Source organism: Dunckerocampus dactyliophorus, chromosome 14 (assembly GCF_027744805.1).
Source record: "Dunckerocampus dactyliophorus isolate RoL2022-P2 chromosome 14, RoL_Ddac_1.1, whole genome shotgun sequence".
In the NCBI taxonomy this organism is placed as follows: Eukaryota; Metazoa; Chordata; class Actinopteri; order Syngnathiformes; family Syngnathidae; genus Dunckerocampus; species Dunckerocampus dactyliophorus.
In genome coordinates, this window is record NC_072832.1 from 6,418,149 (window position 1) to 6,432,917 (window position 14,769).

The following is a 14,769-nucleotide window of genomic DNA, read 5'->3' on the forward strand; positions in this document are numbered from 1 at the left end:
CTGGATCTGCACCTTTATCTGGATCTGAACCAAACGGGGGTTAGATTCAAGCATTACTCAATGAGTAATTACAGAAAATGGGGGGAAAAGTGTAAAAAAAAATCCTGGCTATAGATCTGCACCAAAATAATAAAATAAAATTGTCATCAAGGTTCATCCACTCACTAAAAATATGAGTAAAATGTTAATAAATTATACTTTCACCTTCTCACAAAAACTGTCCAAGATTTCTGCATTATTGACTAAGAGTGCCACAAGAGCTCATGAGATTTCAATAAATTGCCACATGAACGCGTCTGTTTTCCTCGTCTCCCGCCTCCAACCAGACAGGAATAGAGTTCACTCTGTGCGTTTGTTCCATAGAACAATGGCATGAGCCATAAAGTCATATAGTCTGTCTCGGTGGGTGGAGGCGGGGCCGTAGCATAAACAGTGTGCAGATGTGTATCCAGATCTGCACCAAAATATTTTTTTTCCTCAAGATTCATACATGAAAATTTTATAAAAAATATATTTTAAAAAAATAACAAAAAAATGGCTATTGTCCACACTTTTTATCGGATCTGCTCCCCAATTCTGTTTCGGTCACTATTCACTGATTTTTAAAAAGTTACAAGTCCTGCATGTGCACCAAAATCGTTCCATTAGTCAATGGAGTAGGAGAATTAAATAATTTTAAACGTGAAAACAATTACAGGAGCTACATTTCTATCCAGACCAAAAAAAAGGTTTTGTCTATTAGGATTCAAGAATTATCCACTGCCAAATGAAGGAAAATCTAAAGTAATTTGCATTATTCACTGATATTGACGAACATGTATAACCATCAAATGAATGCCGGGAAGAAACAAATTCTGTCCGGATATGCACCCAAATTCTGTATTGGTCCCGCTGATTTAAAACAAAAAAATGAAAATCATTATTTCATGAGAGATGAGGACAAATTTAAAAAAGTGATGGAAAAAAATTGCAGGAGATACACCTTTATGCACATCTGCATCAAAAATGTAAAAAACTCTTGCCTGGCCCATTGCTCCAACCCTCCCCAAGTTGTGTCCATTAGTTAAGTCGTTAATGATCAACTCTGCAAAGACAACACATAGACAGGATAAATCCCCATCTCATTTACCTCCCCAATGATGGCACTACACCCAATGTGTCAGCTTTGTGCTTTTATTTCATGTTATTAGTGAAAGATCCATGTGAGGAAATCAAACGGTCGACTGTGTGCAAACAGAACACGTGTGCTCAGACAGGTCCACGTGGTCCACTCTGTCCGGCAAAGTGGAATGAGACAAGAATACTGCATGTAAAGTAACAAAAATCATTCCCATGACCAGCATCTTCAAAGTAGGTGACACAGGAACTCAATGGTCTTTAGCTTGAACGTCTAAATATGTCATCCAGCACCTGAAATTTCATTCACATTTTCTTGCTTACACATGGACATGTCTCCATAGAAAATCTAAAATACTGCATAACAAAACTTATCTGTACTGTATATATTCCAACACCGCTTAGGACCGCCTTGGAATAATATATTGCGCACATGTGGTGGGGGGCTAACAGGATGGTCCATGTTTCTGGGGGGAGAACAAGATTCATGTAGAAGCAAAGAAACACAAGAGTGTAGTTCTACACGCCGCACATACGCAGGCTGCAGCTTCTTTTGAGGGAGGAGCTCCAACATCACCCACTTGCTGCTGACCCCCTCCCTTCACGTCCACAGACAGGGCCCCCTCACCCTGACCCCACCCCAGATCAGTGTTTGATGATTCTGAAGCTCGCCGTGATGACAAAGAGGACGAGGAGGTCACGTCCTGAGCTTCAAGATGACCGTGGCCAGGATGAGGAAGAACGTGTTCCAGCCCAGAGTGACGGCAAAGCCTCGCCACACCATCATGCGACTCAGGTCCCAACCTGAGCGACACACACACACACTCATTTTATTTACTCTTGAATTTGTGTCTCTCATCAGGACTCAACGTTACTCAACAAGAAAAAGAAATAGTTTTGGTGACAAATGGTGATTAAAATAGGAACTGCTCATGTAAAGTCATTTCTAAACACATGTGCTATTTAAGTCTTTACTTAAATAAATCTTAAGTACAGTATTACTATCAACTTTTATTTGACTTTTCCTAGAAAATAGGAGTTGACTAATGATAGATAATGAGACAGTTTATACAGTATAAAGTGTTTAGTAATAGTAAATTCAAATCATGTGGTTAAAAGGTCATTTACTTTGAATAATAATTTACGAACACAATCAGTTTTTTATTTCAGTGTATACAAATTATTTTTTAAAATACTTTTATATTTTATTTTAATTTGTCTAATAATCAGGGAAGCGGTTGTTTACTGTTCATACTAATTTACTAATGCAATAAATTATTTTTTAAGGTGTTATTTGAATTAGTTAGTTTTTTTTATTAAGATTTTGTTTAATAACATAGTGGAAGGAAATTGACTGTTGGTAAAAATTTACTGTTACTAATTACTACTCTGCAGGCAGGTATTTTTTTAGTTGTAAAGTATTATTTTAATTTGTATTTGTTACATTTATTTTATTTTGTCATCATTTCGTAATGCGATGTAATTTTAGTATATTATTATTTTAATTTGTATCTATTTTATTTTAATTGTTTGTGTATAATAACAAATATATATATATATATATACAGTATATATACACACCTATAATATGTTAAGAGCTAGTTACTGTTAATAATCATTTACTTTATGAAATAAGGTATATTTTTAGTAAGGTTATTTACTTTATGAAATAAGGTGTATTTTTAGTAAGGCTATTTACTTGACTAACTCAACCGGGGATCTTTTAATTTGAAGGTATAACTTTAAGCTTTTATTTATTTTTATAGGCATTTCTATTTTATTTCAATTTGTTTAATTTAAAAAAACATTTATTCATTTTTACTTTTTTTTTTAACCTGTTTTATATTTTATCAAGGAGTATCGCGTCGTTGTTTGAGAAGTGTTTAAAAATAAACGTGGAACAACAGCGAGCTGTATTATTGTTGTATACTACATGTAACTGATGCTGTTTCCAATAATGGCCGCTAACTGTGTATTTATTATTCAGCGGTGTAAATAAATAGTTGATGCTGTGACCTAATCAGCCATATTGACTTTGGAAGGGGCTCACGTGACTTCCTGTAATTGTCAAGTGTCACGTAATTGTTCAAGACAACTTGTCATTACTACTATAGTCGCACGGTGTCATGCTACAACATGATGTGTGTGTGTGTGTGTGTGTGTGTACTACCTCTATACATGATACATCTCAGGGCTTCTGAGGCGTACGTCTGAGGAAGGGCCATGCTGAGGTAGCGTAGAGGATAGGGGATACACTCCACAGGCCAGATGATGCCTGAAGTACATGAGCAGACATGTTGCGTAACACTGCATGCTCCCTCATCAAGCATAAAGCCCCGCTCTCCCGACATTTAACCATGGAGGTGTTCCCACAAGACAACACCGCCTACCGCTCATGATGAGGTTGGGGTAGAAGATCCCCAACGCGGCCTGGTTGGCGCTCTGCTCGTTGTCGATGGCGGCGGAGATGACGAGGCCAAAGGAGATGCCGGTGATGCCCTGCAGCACGATCAGGGTGACCATCAGCAACAAGGAGCCTTCATTGGGTATCTGCAATGTGCAAAAGTACTTCAAATGGATACACATTGCAGTATTATTCAGCTTGGTCTATTGTTTAATAATCACAGACGTCCATATAATATAACTGTTGTAAGCTGTCAACATGCCATATGGTTTATTCACTATTTAGTTGATAACTATATTATTGATATCTAACAAACTATGGATGTCCGAAAGCATTATACAATGTTGGCATACAAATGAGATATCGGATCATATTGCTAGCTCAGCATATTCGCAGTCTGGAATTGAACTTTTGCCTTCGGAAATATGAAATTTGCAATGACTGAGGCGCCGGTTATTTGCGGGGGGAGAAAGGTGTCTGTCTTCCTTTAACACATCTCAGGAAGAAATCACTTGTGTCACAAGCAACTGACGCAAGCGACCGGCGGAAACGTGCTGAATGAGCTCCGTTTATAATTCCGCTGATTGTATTAGTCCGCAGTTTCATGTTTTGCACTTTATTCTTATGCGGATGTTTGTGACGCGTAGAAATGTGCAGCTTTGCCAGCATTATTTGTCCATTTATTCTTATCGGTCATGTTTTTTAAGTGACTTTTGTTGAGACAAAATGGTTGAATATGCGGCGGGAGACAAATATAACGTGTTTTGTGAGGTCACATTTTTTTGTGAGGTCACTTCTGTGTTGCAAATGTATTAATCTTATGAACACATTGTTTTGAGAAGCCAAACTCTTTACTTAGATGTCCCCAGCAAGTGAGTGGAACTACGATCATCACCAAAATCTGACCAGAACTGGACTTAGGAGACCAAGTGGGGGGTAAATCACTGTTGCTGGACTACGCTGCTGATGGGGATGTCATACAACTTCATGTCAAAAAATCCAAACTGTCCCTTTAAAGGTTTAAATGGAGTATATAATTGTGATGGCAATACAGGATGCATTTTGTTGTCCTAGTAAGGAACCACATTTCGAACTGGGACACCCCATCACCAGTGTTGTGGCATTGCTAGATTTAGGATGTCCCAAGTGGTTCTGACCTAAAAGCATGCACGTCTGCTCTGTGAAATTAAAAAAAAATCAAAGTTGGGGTACTGAAAGAAGCTGCGGCATAAACTAAGAGCAAAGTTTGAGACCAGCGGAATTGCACTGGAAACCCAGCGAACCCAAATGTGCAGACGTGTGTACAGAGTGCTGGTGCGTGCGTGCTGGGGCGCTTGTCCTCCCAGTGTAAAGACACCATCCGTCTCCCATGACAACATGCAAAAATAGAGCGGCGCTGAGAGGGCCACACGACTGCTCGGTTGCCACAGCAATCAGGCGCTTTTGTTGTGGCGAAGCCGCGGTGCTGCCTGGGAGAGACGGCCGTCGCAGGATGTGATTTATGGAGCAGCTGCTTTGGACTACAGCACCTTAATTAATGCGCACACACAACATATAACGTGATTTTGTCCGAGTGCCTTCTGTAAGGCCAGGTTTCTGCTGGTTTAGTGTTGGGAGCATGAAAGGTGGCCCTGCTGACACCCTTTCCTTACAGGACACTACAATGCCTTTGCCTAACGCAAACTCACTCATGATATGGGTGCATTTCAAGGTCAAAGTAAATTGTGACGGCATAGCGGGGCCTTGGCATGCAATCAGATATTTGACGATGTAGTAAAAATGCTAATGAAGCAGCTAATAAGCCTGTAGCATTAACCTTCGACATGTCAGCTGCACACCTCATCAAACCTGGAGCCTTCACACATGCGTTAAAAATAATATCATACTGCGGAAAATGGAAAAAAAGATTGGACGTGATTTCTGCAAACGGGTCGCTCAAACAAACTGCGCATACTATCTTAACGTGTGTTTGCGTGTGAGGGGCTCAAACCTTGAAGACAAGCAGGACGAAGAGCAGCATTAGGATGATCTGGACGCTGATGACCAGCAGCTGAGAAAAGAGGTGAGCCAGCATTGTCTCCAAGGAGCTCACACCTGGTGTAGGCACACATGCAACACAAAGCATTAGAATAAAAATAAAGAAAGTTTTTTTTAATACCAAGTAAAGCAAAATTCTATTGTGTTATTTCAGTGCTTTTCACATAATCTGAGGAAATTAATTCTTAAATAAATGCAGTCTTGACACTTGACACAGGGTGTACAGGCAAAGCCTGGACACAGGTAAAAATGCATATAATATACAATTACTATATATAAAAAATATTTCAAAAGTTTCAATTAATAAATATTTTCCTTTTTATTTATAGTATATACTTTCTATTAAATATTTGTAGTTTTACAATAAATGTATTTTATTATTTAAAACAATGTAATTAAATGAATTTTTAAATGAAACCTTTTTGTGCATCTATGTACATTATAGTTAGGAACACCCTACACAGTGATCGAGTGTCTCCCTCTAGTGGCACCATCTCAAATTACATCTAAGTGACATCAACTACATCAATGGTTCCCAAACTTTTTACATGGCGTACCCTTTCTGACATTCGACCTGGCGCCATGTACAAGTACCCCCTACTCCTGCACACTTAAAAAAACACAACTTTATATTAACTTGAAATATTGAACACAATTAATTGGTATTATTTTGATAGTAATTTCTAGTCAAAATTGTGTATTTTGCATGGTTACATTTTGATAAAGTTTCACATGAGCACTGATAAATAGACAAGTAATCATCCAACATATCTTGGCATGTTGCCATTCTTCCGTTTGAATGGCTTGAATTTGAGCATCACTTTTTTTGTCCACTTAGGATAGCTGTGGTTTAAATCTGCATAATAATTTATGACCAAATTGAAGGGGAAAGTTTAAAAAGCACGATAAAGCAGTATCTGAAGTACAAAAATACATAAACCAAGGATAAAGCCCCACTCACAGTGACGGGTTTTCACCTCTACACCGTGCAGGGATTGGACTAATATAAATAAAATCTTTGAGATTAAATACTATTAATGCGCAAAATTATCATCAAACTTAGTTTTTGTTCATATGATGTACACAGAGCAATGAACGGCATTGTGTGCTGTCTCCTTCCTGCCCCGTTCTCCATTGCCCCGTGAGGCGTTCAGGCGCATTCGTAATTGAGAGTGTTAGGCGCTAATTGTTTTTCATTTTTATTCACGTACCCCCTCTTACATTGGCGTCCCCCTGGGGGCAGCACATACAGTAACTACACGTTAAGCACAATGTTCCTTCAAATATTATCTACTAACAGGATGTGTCATTCAACTGTGAAAAAAAACAAAAAAACAAACAAAAAAATTGTCAACAGAATTACGCCTCTCACCTGCGACCCAGCATCTGTTCAGAAGCCCCTCTTTCCTTTCCAGCACAAAGGAGAGGGCCGTCAGTCCCACAGCCAAGTAGAAAGTGAGGCTGGAGGACAACCAAAAGAAGAAAATGAAAAATGGCGCCATTTTGGCCACGTATGCTGAAGTATTGACATCGTCAAACTGACCTAAGCACAGCCCCCGGTGTCACAAATGTAGTGAAGTCGGTGTTCTGGCTGCCATAAATGGGCTCTTCAAACTGCACAACAGTGAAGAGGGGGGACATACTGTAAAATGCTTGATAATAGTTTTATATAGCATGAACACTGTGAGGGCTTCTTTACCTGTATAGGCAGGGCAACCAGGTAGGACATGCTCCCCAACTTGTCCTCAACAAAAGCCTGCACAGGAAACACAAGAGTCAGTTACACTCACCAGTCACAGCACAACCAAATCCAAGATTTTGTCTTGCAGCTAAATAAAGCAAAACTCACCAAAACTAGAAACACCTCTCAGTAGGTTGCATTATATGACTACAAACTAAAGCTACAATAACAAACATACTGTTAAATTAACTAAATCTGTCTCTTTACTGTCGTGTGCGTTGGGGTTTTTGAAAAATCCATCCATGACTTAGCTGGACATACCAACTTTTTATCTAACGTATATGTGAGCCATTATTCCATTTCTCATGAATGTTTTCTGCTGTATGCTTCATGTGCAAGACAAGCGTTTTCACTTCTTCATGGATGCTTTTCAGAACATTTCCGGAAATGTCCCAACATTTTCCACTGAGGGCTGCATACAGAGCCTTTAGCTTTGCACTGCCCCTCCATCTGGAACTCCCTCCCCGCACACGCCCTCTCTGTACTGACTTATCCGCCTTCAGGACTCATGCCAAAACCCGCCTCTTGAAAGCAATAGCTCATTTTTTTTTGTATGGCAACCCCATCGGCGGTGTAGTGCATCAACAGCGACTTCATCCCGTGAGCCGAGGTCAGGTCGTTTTTCGGTGTCGAGGAAAGTAGTTCCGGCTAGTTGCTGGGGTCATTTTAGAAGAGTGATTTGCCTCTCAAAACAATATGCGTTCAAAAGAGTAATACATTTGCATCACAAAACAGTTTTCCCCAAAAAAGTCAGACCGCACAATCGATCGGTGTTATTTTCTCTCCGTTCGTATCACTGCGCGCTGCCGCCTGCGTATGTGTTCCACTGTTTACTTGCGTGGATGACGACCGCTGCGACGCGACTTAAACTGAGAGCTAAGCTGGAGTGGTATTGTCACAAAAAAAATAAAAAAATTATGTGGACGTAATTATCTGGGCTGTGTCTGAATCACCCTCAGTAGTTCATCGTTTTCCTTGTCACAGACATTGCTAATAGACAACTTTGCTTTCTTGCCATATTTCCTAGAAAGTGGGAACCAAAGTTGCCAGGATGAAACAGTGCAGTTGCACACTTCAGCCAGAAGGATTACGTTTCGACACGGCCAAGACAGAGGAAACATGTTTTCAAGAGGTCTGCTGTTCCAGCACCCTCGGTAAGAACTAGCTATACTAGCTACCGTAATTAGATGCCGCCTATTAGCAACGGTGTTACACTCAGAACAGTTAGCAACGTTGTGTACACCCATCACCAAATGTCACATTACCAGTGAAGCCGCTACATAACATAACATAACATAATATGATGACTGTTACTATTATAGTCAGCTACGTGGAAGTGCGGATCGTCTCCAGTCACGCTTCCAGTCACGATATATATTTTTAGCTGTATGTGACTTTCTAAAGAAAAACTGACATAGAGGTCCAGTGTCATTTGGAAATCAGTCAAAATAACATGGAAAAAAGTGAATATAGGGATGGTCTACTCACATCTACAGCTGTGGGTCTAGCTTCAGCACTTCCCTGTCCTTGCTCTCTTTCTGCCCTTTCTAACTCCATCTGACCAAGCTTGGCAACAGTGTATCCCAATTCATATGCTGTATATATTTACTTTTTAACTCACTGATTCATTTTCAGTCTTTATTGCTTTACTGTATATTTTTTGTATTTTATTGCTTTATTGTGAAATGTCTGTAATAAATTATTGCCGTTTCGTGGTTGACTACTGCCTGTTATTCGTCAAAAAATATGCATATTTAAGCAAATGTTATGTATAGCTGTCCTAAATTAAAGAGTTTCAAGCATAAACATAGCTAAATTGATGAAAATACAAATATAAGGCATTCAGAAGAGGCATTCAAGACGTGATGTAGTATTCTACATTGGTCACTAGGTGTCAGTAATGTTGCTTCGATATGACAACAGTCACCGCAGGAAGTACGCTGTCCAGAAAAAACAAGCAACGCTAACGTGTAGGTCTGTCATGCCTTATTTATGTTTAATATGTCCTATTTTCTGTTTGTATGTCTCCTATATGAGGTAATACAAGTGTAAAGGTGACTATAGGGGTGTTATAATCATGTCTAGAGGGCTCTAATAACGTTAAAAAACGCATTTAGAAGGTTGTAAACAGGTTTTCTATGCTCTAACTAGAAAAATATTCATTTTAAATAAGGAATCCTACTTTGCAGAAATTCACTTATCATGGTCTGGTCTGGAACCAATTAACCATGATAAACGAGGGATTACTGTATATGCTGACAAAAATTTGTGTAAAATTAGCAAATTAGTCCATTTCATTAGTCAAATATATAATAATATACTTCATTAATCATTAATTTTCTGTTTACAATATGCAAAGGGCTGAACAAAACGAGTGACAAGTGGAAAATGGCCCCCAGGCCGCACTTTGGACACCTCTGCAGTATAGCAATAAAGATAAAATAAATAATTGCTGCATTGTGACATTACTGCCATAATTATTGTACTATGTGGTTAACAGCATTAACAGCAGTCTTTCCATTCAAGTTTACACACCTGAAAAGCCTTGTGCAGTTTCTGCTGCAGCATCACGGCGATTTGTCTGTCTGGGAAAACGAGAGGCAAGATCGACTTTTTAACCTGCCAACAAGTGTCACTGCAGGTAAAGTGAAGTATAAAACAACATGTGTGTCTTACTCGTCTGGTCCAGCCAGATGTGCACTGATCCTCCATCCACCACATCCTTGGACACCTGCTTCTGGAGCATCCTGGAAGACGATAAAAAGTGAGCCATTAAAAACACAGGAGGACCAGTCAGGCCTAATTTGTTACAAAACAAACGGACGTGATTCCATCACACAACTTGATGACGGGGCAGCCAAAAGGCAGTTCACATGATGCATTCAGGAGACGGGAAGGACGAGAGCGTCCGCCTCGGCAGACAGCAACACTAACAAGAACTGTGATTCACACATGAAGGGTGTCATTAAAGAACGCTGACTCGTGCTCACATGACGCTCCGTTGCAGGTGTGTGGGGGGGAAACTCAAGTCGAACGCGCACAGAGGAAGCGGAGGAAAGCCAACAACACTGTTACCGTTGCACCGCTATTGGAGATGCACAGAGGAAAAAAGCGCCGCTTTGACGAGCACGTCTATAAAAGCATGTTCGTTAGAACACATTTGAAACTTTAGACCTGAGGGATACTTACCTTCAAAGGCTTATTTTACAGGATTACATGGCAACCAATTTTTTACAGCCAAGTGTTTAAAAAAGACAAAAAAAATTATACTGTTCATTCTTTCCATTTTCTTATGGGTATTCCTCTCATGTTTTTAAAGACATCCCTCAGGTCTGGCGCCCCTGATAGCCTGGCTAACTTCCGTTAGCAGCATTCTTAATCTGCAGCACATTTCTTTTGCATGTGTTTCATGGTGTGTGTTTTTGGTTTGGGATCATGTCTCTGGTGCATTTGGATATTTCGGTCACCGTAATATATTTAAAAGCTTCTGTTACTGTAAAACAATTAATTGTTACTGCTGAATGAGGAAGGACCAAAATGTTTACATGGCCCTCCACCTGCACCAGCCATCCACGTGTGCAGCATGTGCGACATTGTTGCCAAGCGTCCTCTGCTCTTCAGCACCGGAATGCAGTCGGAGCACCGCTTTGGCATGTCGACGGTGGCGGCCTGCTTGCTGTGGCTTTCTTGTGACGCACAAAGGAGTGTGGCCTCGTACGCCGCAGGCACACGAGCAACGCAGCAATAACAAATGTTGAGTAAGCAAATAAGGTGACAACTGGAGCTTAGCTGTGAAATGGAACACTTTGTTAGCGAGACGCATGGCAACGGTGTTGAGACGATGTCAGGTCGCAAACTCACACGGCTTCAGGTGTTTTGTGAACTCGGGGGTCATAAAAAATACACCCCTCAGGGTTTTACCAGAGCCACAGGAAGACTCTTTAACAAAATAACATTTAAATGTGCGTGCAGAGACAAACAAAAAACAAGTAATACTGTACCGGGTGTCTCGTCTACAATGATAGCGTTTGTCCACATTTTTGTTTAATATGGAGCTTTTACTGGCGTTCGTCATATTGTATGGCATGGTTTGCTTCAAGTCACATGAAGGAGCATCACAGTTACACTTACACCATTCAACATGACCGAAAAGAAGTAGGAAAAAGCAGATCTTATTTAATCCTGCCCCTTCTATTACTGAAAATTCATTCACACCTGTAATTAACATGTTCACACTTGTTTATATATTTTGTCATTACAAAAAGTTTGTTTGCTTCCTGTGCTTAGCTGTCACCGTTTACTAATAGGGAGATGAAAAAAAAGGAAACGACAGTGGAACAAATTTCAAATAAATACAAAATAATCAAGTGGGAGTAGGAAAAAAATGTTGGTATAGCTTGTGTAGCGATAAAGGAAAAGAAAATATGTGTTACAAAAATCTAAATCACCTATCCATCCATCCATCCATCCATCTTCTATGCCGCTTAACTGACTTAATAAATAAGTAAATACTGGAGTAAATAAATACGTAATATAATAACCTATAATAATAACAAAAAAAATCTTCCTTTGCATCCAAAACGCAATGAAATGTGTGTAAATGTGGAGATATATAGGATATATAGGATATTTATTAGGTGTGTGATTACATTTTCGGCACCACGAGCAATATCCAAGGTACAGTAGTTGCCCCAGTGTAAAGATTGACATTGCACTGGGTCATTTTATGATTACAGTAACATGAAGTGGACAAATGACTGCAACAATGTGATTAGAGAATGACACATTTCATGATCTGTTTACCTCTGTGTCAGGTAGCTGGTGAAGTTCTTGCCAAAGGCAATGATGCCCCAGAACTCTCCGTTGTAGATCCCTCGAAAAGCCTCATCATGAGATAAGTTCACCTGTGAAGATCAGACAGCAGCACCTTCAAGATAATTACCATCATTTGGGACGTATGCGTTTCTTAATGAGAGAATGTAAAGTAGCTTGACTGCTTTCTTATTGTTGTGTAAATACATAACGCTCATTAGCTGATGGAGACATGTTTCAGGTGAAACCATACAGGTGACCTAGAAATAAACTTCCTTTTTAATCACACGAGACCACGAGTGAGAAGCATCTGATCTACTGTGCCATTAGATTTGTTGTTTTATGTCCATATATACGTAGCTACAATGTCAAAAGTGCTATTAACAAAAGTGGAACAAGTAAAGCAGCAAATGTGTAATTTGTCAGCAGACTACTTCCTTGTTCATGATGACAAAAGCAGTACCATTGTCATTCTGTGGGCTGGAACCTTCCAGTGATGCTAAGTGACTCAAATGATTATAACTTCCAGTGTCAGAATGCATCTTACAAAATAGAGACCTGCTGCACGCTGGTGTTATCCAAAAAGGAGAGCAGTGATTGGCTGTAACCGTTGGCGGAGGTCTCGTTGTTCACCACGGCTACCTGGATCCCCTTTGGGTCTCCTCCCACGCACAAACAGATGAGAGTGATCTGGATGACGGGCAGCAAGAACTGGAAACATAAGGCGCTGTGGGGGCAGAGGACGAAATGAGTAAGAAAGGCAGCAGTCGGCATGTTGACAAACGTCCTCATTTCCTGTGGATTTAGTGAACATACCCCGGCAGCCTCTTCATCCGCACTAAGGTTTTGATGGTGAGGGCGGCGATGTTCCTCCACTTGGGCATCATGTGTCTGGCTCGCACCTTCCAGTTCACTATGGAGTCACACATCCGCACTCAAGACTCTTTCCTTCAGATTGACTAACTTTGATGAAAAAACACCTGTGCGCTTGAGGTCCTCTACAGTCCGCTGCGGTCCCACCGCAAGAATGGGTCGGCTCTCGTCACGCCCGCTATCGAATGATTGGCTGTTCCCCAACACGCCATCTTGTGAGCCGGAGCTGTGCTTCAGGCACATCTGGTCTGAGGTCTCGCATAGCTGTAGGAAGGCATGCTCCAGGGTCTGCACAGGGGACAAGACCGGGACAGGACATATGAACGGGTCTTACATATTTTTACCACATATGTGCTGTCCCACTTGTGACTCCCCGCCCGGCTATCCAAGCACTCCCTACTCACCGCTGAGCTGTGCTGCTTCATGACTGCTTCTGGAGGACCTTCAGCCAACAAGCAGCCATTCCTCATCAGGCCCACCTGAAGACAAATGTTCCAAAGAAATTTCAAAAAAATGTTTCAATGTATAAAACAATAACAAAATACTGTAATTTATGGACTATAGGCGGCACCTGTCTGTAAGCCGCAGGTGTCCATGTCACGATATTTAATACACAGAAAGATTTTTAAACTTTTAATTAAATAAATTCATTACATGTAATATGGCTAGTTAAACAGTAGCCTACCAGAAAAGTCATTCATCTCTGTCCTCGTCCTCCTCCTGGGAACTAAAACCACTAAAATCATCCTCTTCAAGTGTCGGAAACCAACAGTCCCACAATTCTCTCAGTCTCCTTCTTTCATTGTTGCTCCTAGCGTCACCCCCGCCCCGGGGCAAATCAGCCCCGAAGCCTGTGCTGTCCTTCCCGGCACGCTGCAGTCCAGGCTCCCTAAACCCGCCTGCGACACTTTTAAGAAGGTTTTTAATACTCTGAATATGCACAATATGCAGTAGAAATACACAAGTTTGGAAAATTTCAGGATAAATAATAAGAAAGATGCTTAGTTTCAGCTTTGAGTTTTGGCCCCCGTGCAATTGTGTCCTAGGGCATGTGTCCCGTCAGGCAGATTAGTGGGTCAAATGTGCCATTAACAACATTTCCTGCTGCTCGGCAACCACCATCTACAACCTCGTGCCTCTTGGCACAGAAACGTCACCTGACATGCTTCTGTCAAGACACAAACACCAAATGAATCAGCAACCAGAGTGGCCCGACTGGTTTGAGTGGACATGTTTTAAGTATTCTTTTGTTAGCAAAAAGGGCCAGATCCACCTTAAACCTGTTTTTTTCTGCAGGGAAAATAAGCAGGAATGTCTGGCGTGAATACGACAACAGACAATACTAGCCAGATGTGTGACAGCTACTGAAAATACAAGGTGCAAAACATACAGAAGCAAATTGTAGGAGTTGAGGTTAACACTCAATTTATCTACCTTGTTCTGTGTACATCAACAAGGGTCGCGTATAGAAAAATGACAGGATGAAGGGGGCCACTTTGATGCATGTTGTACATTGAAGATGCGGAAGCCAATCCAATGTTGGCCAATATAAACTAACCTGACCAAAAAATCCATGTTTTCGGTGGCAAAGCAAATTAGAGTAATATGTAATAATATGTATGATTAATAATCAAGTCTTTTGACTTTTTTAATACGCAGAGGTCTAATAAAAAACAAGCTGCAGGTTGGAAATGGCCCTCAGCCCTAATTTACATGATTCATAATGTCTGTCATGTTTTAACATTGAGTTTGCATGGAAGTATTAAGTATCATTATAGTGTTATAT

At 40.5% G+C, this 14,769-nt stretch overlaps 1 protein-coding gene across 3 annotated transcripts in view; it reads right to left on the reverse strand.

Annotated features, from left to right (window-relative positions):
* Window positions 1-1,145: 1,145 nt before the first annotated feature.
* The window catches only part of abch1 (ATP-binding cassette, sub-family H, member 1), a 28,049-nt gene continuing 14,425 nt past the window's right edge, over window positions 1,146-14,769 (reverse strand). For all 3 annotated transcript variants that reach the window (XM_054799560.1, XM_054799562.1, XM_054799561.1), the window contains 14 exons: window positions 13,388-13,462; window positions 13,091-13,271; window positions 12,927-13,023; window positions 12,669-12,837; window positions 12,102-12,202; window positions 9,975-10,045; window positions 9,834-9,883; window positions 7,257-7,313; window positions 7,101-7,171; window positions 6,930-7,018; window positions 5,511-5,614; window positions 3,507-3,666; window positions 3,287-3,391; window positions 1,146-1,920 (listed from right to left, as the gene is read on the reverse strand). In XM_054799560.1, the coding sequence (XP_054655535.1) occupies window positions 1,814-1,920; window positions 3,287-3,391; window positions 3,507-3,666; window positions 5,511-5,614; window positions 6,930-7,018; window positions 7,101-7,171; window positions 7,257-7,313; window positions 9,834-9,883; window positions 9,975-10,045; window positions 12,102-12,202; window positions 12,669-12,837; window positions 12,927-13,023; window positions 13,091-13,271; window positions 13,388-13,462 (1,437 nt within the window). In that variant the 3' untranslated portion in view covers window positions 1,146-1,813. The remainder of the gene's footprint in view (window positions 1,921-3,286; window positions 3,392-3,506; window positions 3,667-5,510; window positions 5,615-6,929; window positions 7,019-7,100; window positions 7,172-7,256; window positions 7,314-9,833; window positions 9,884-9,974; window positions 10,046-12,101; window positions 12,203-12,668; window positions 12,838-12,926; window positions 13,024-13,090; window positions 13,272-13,387; window positions 13,463-14,769) is intronic.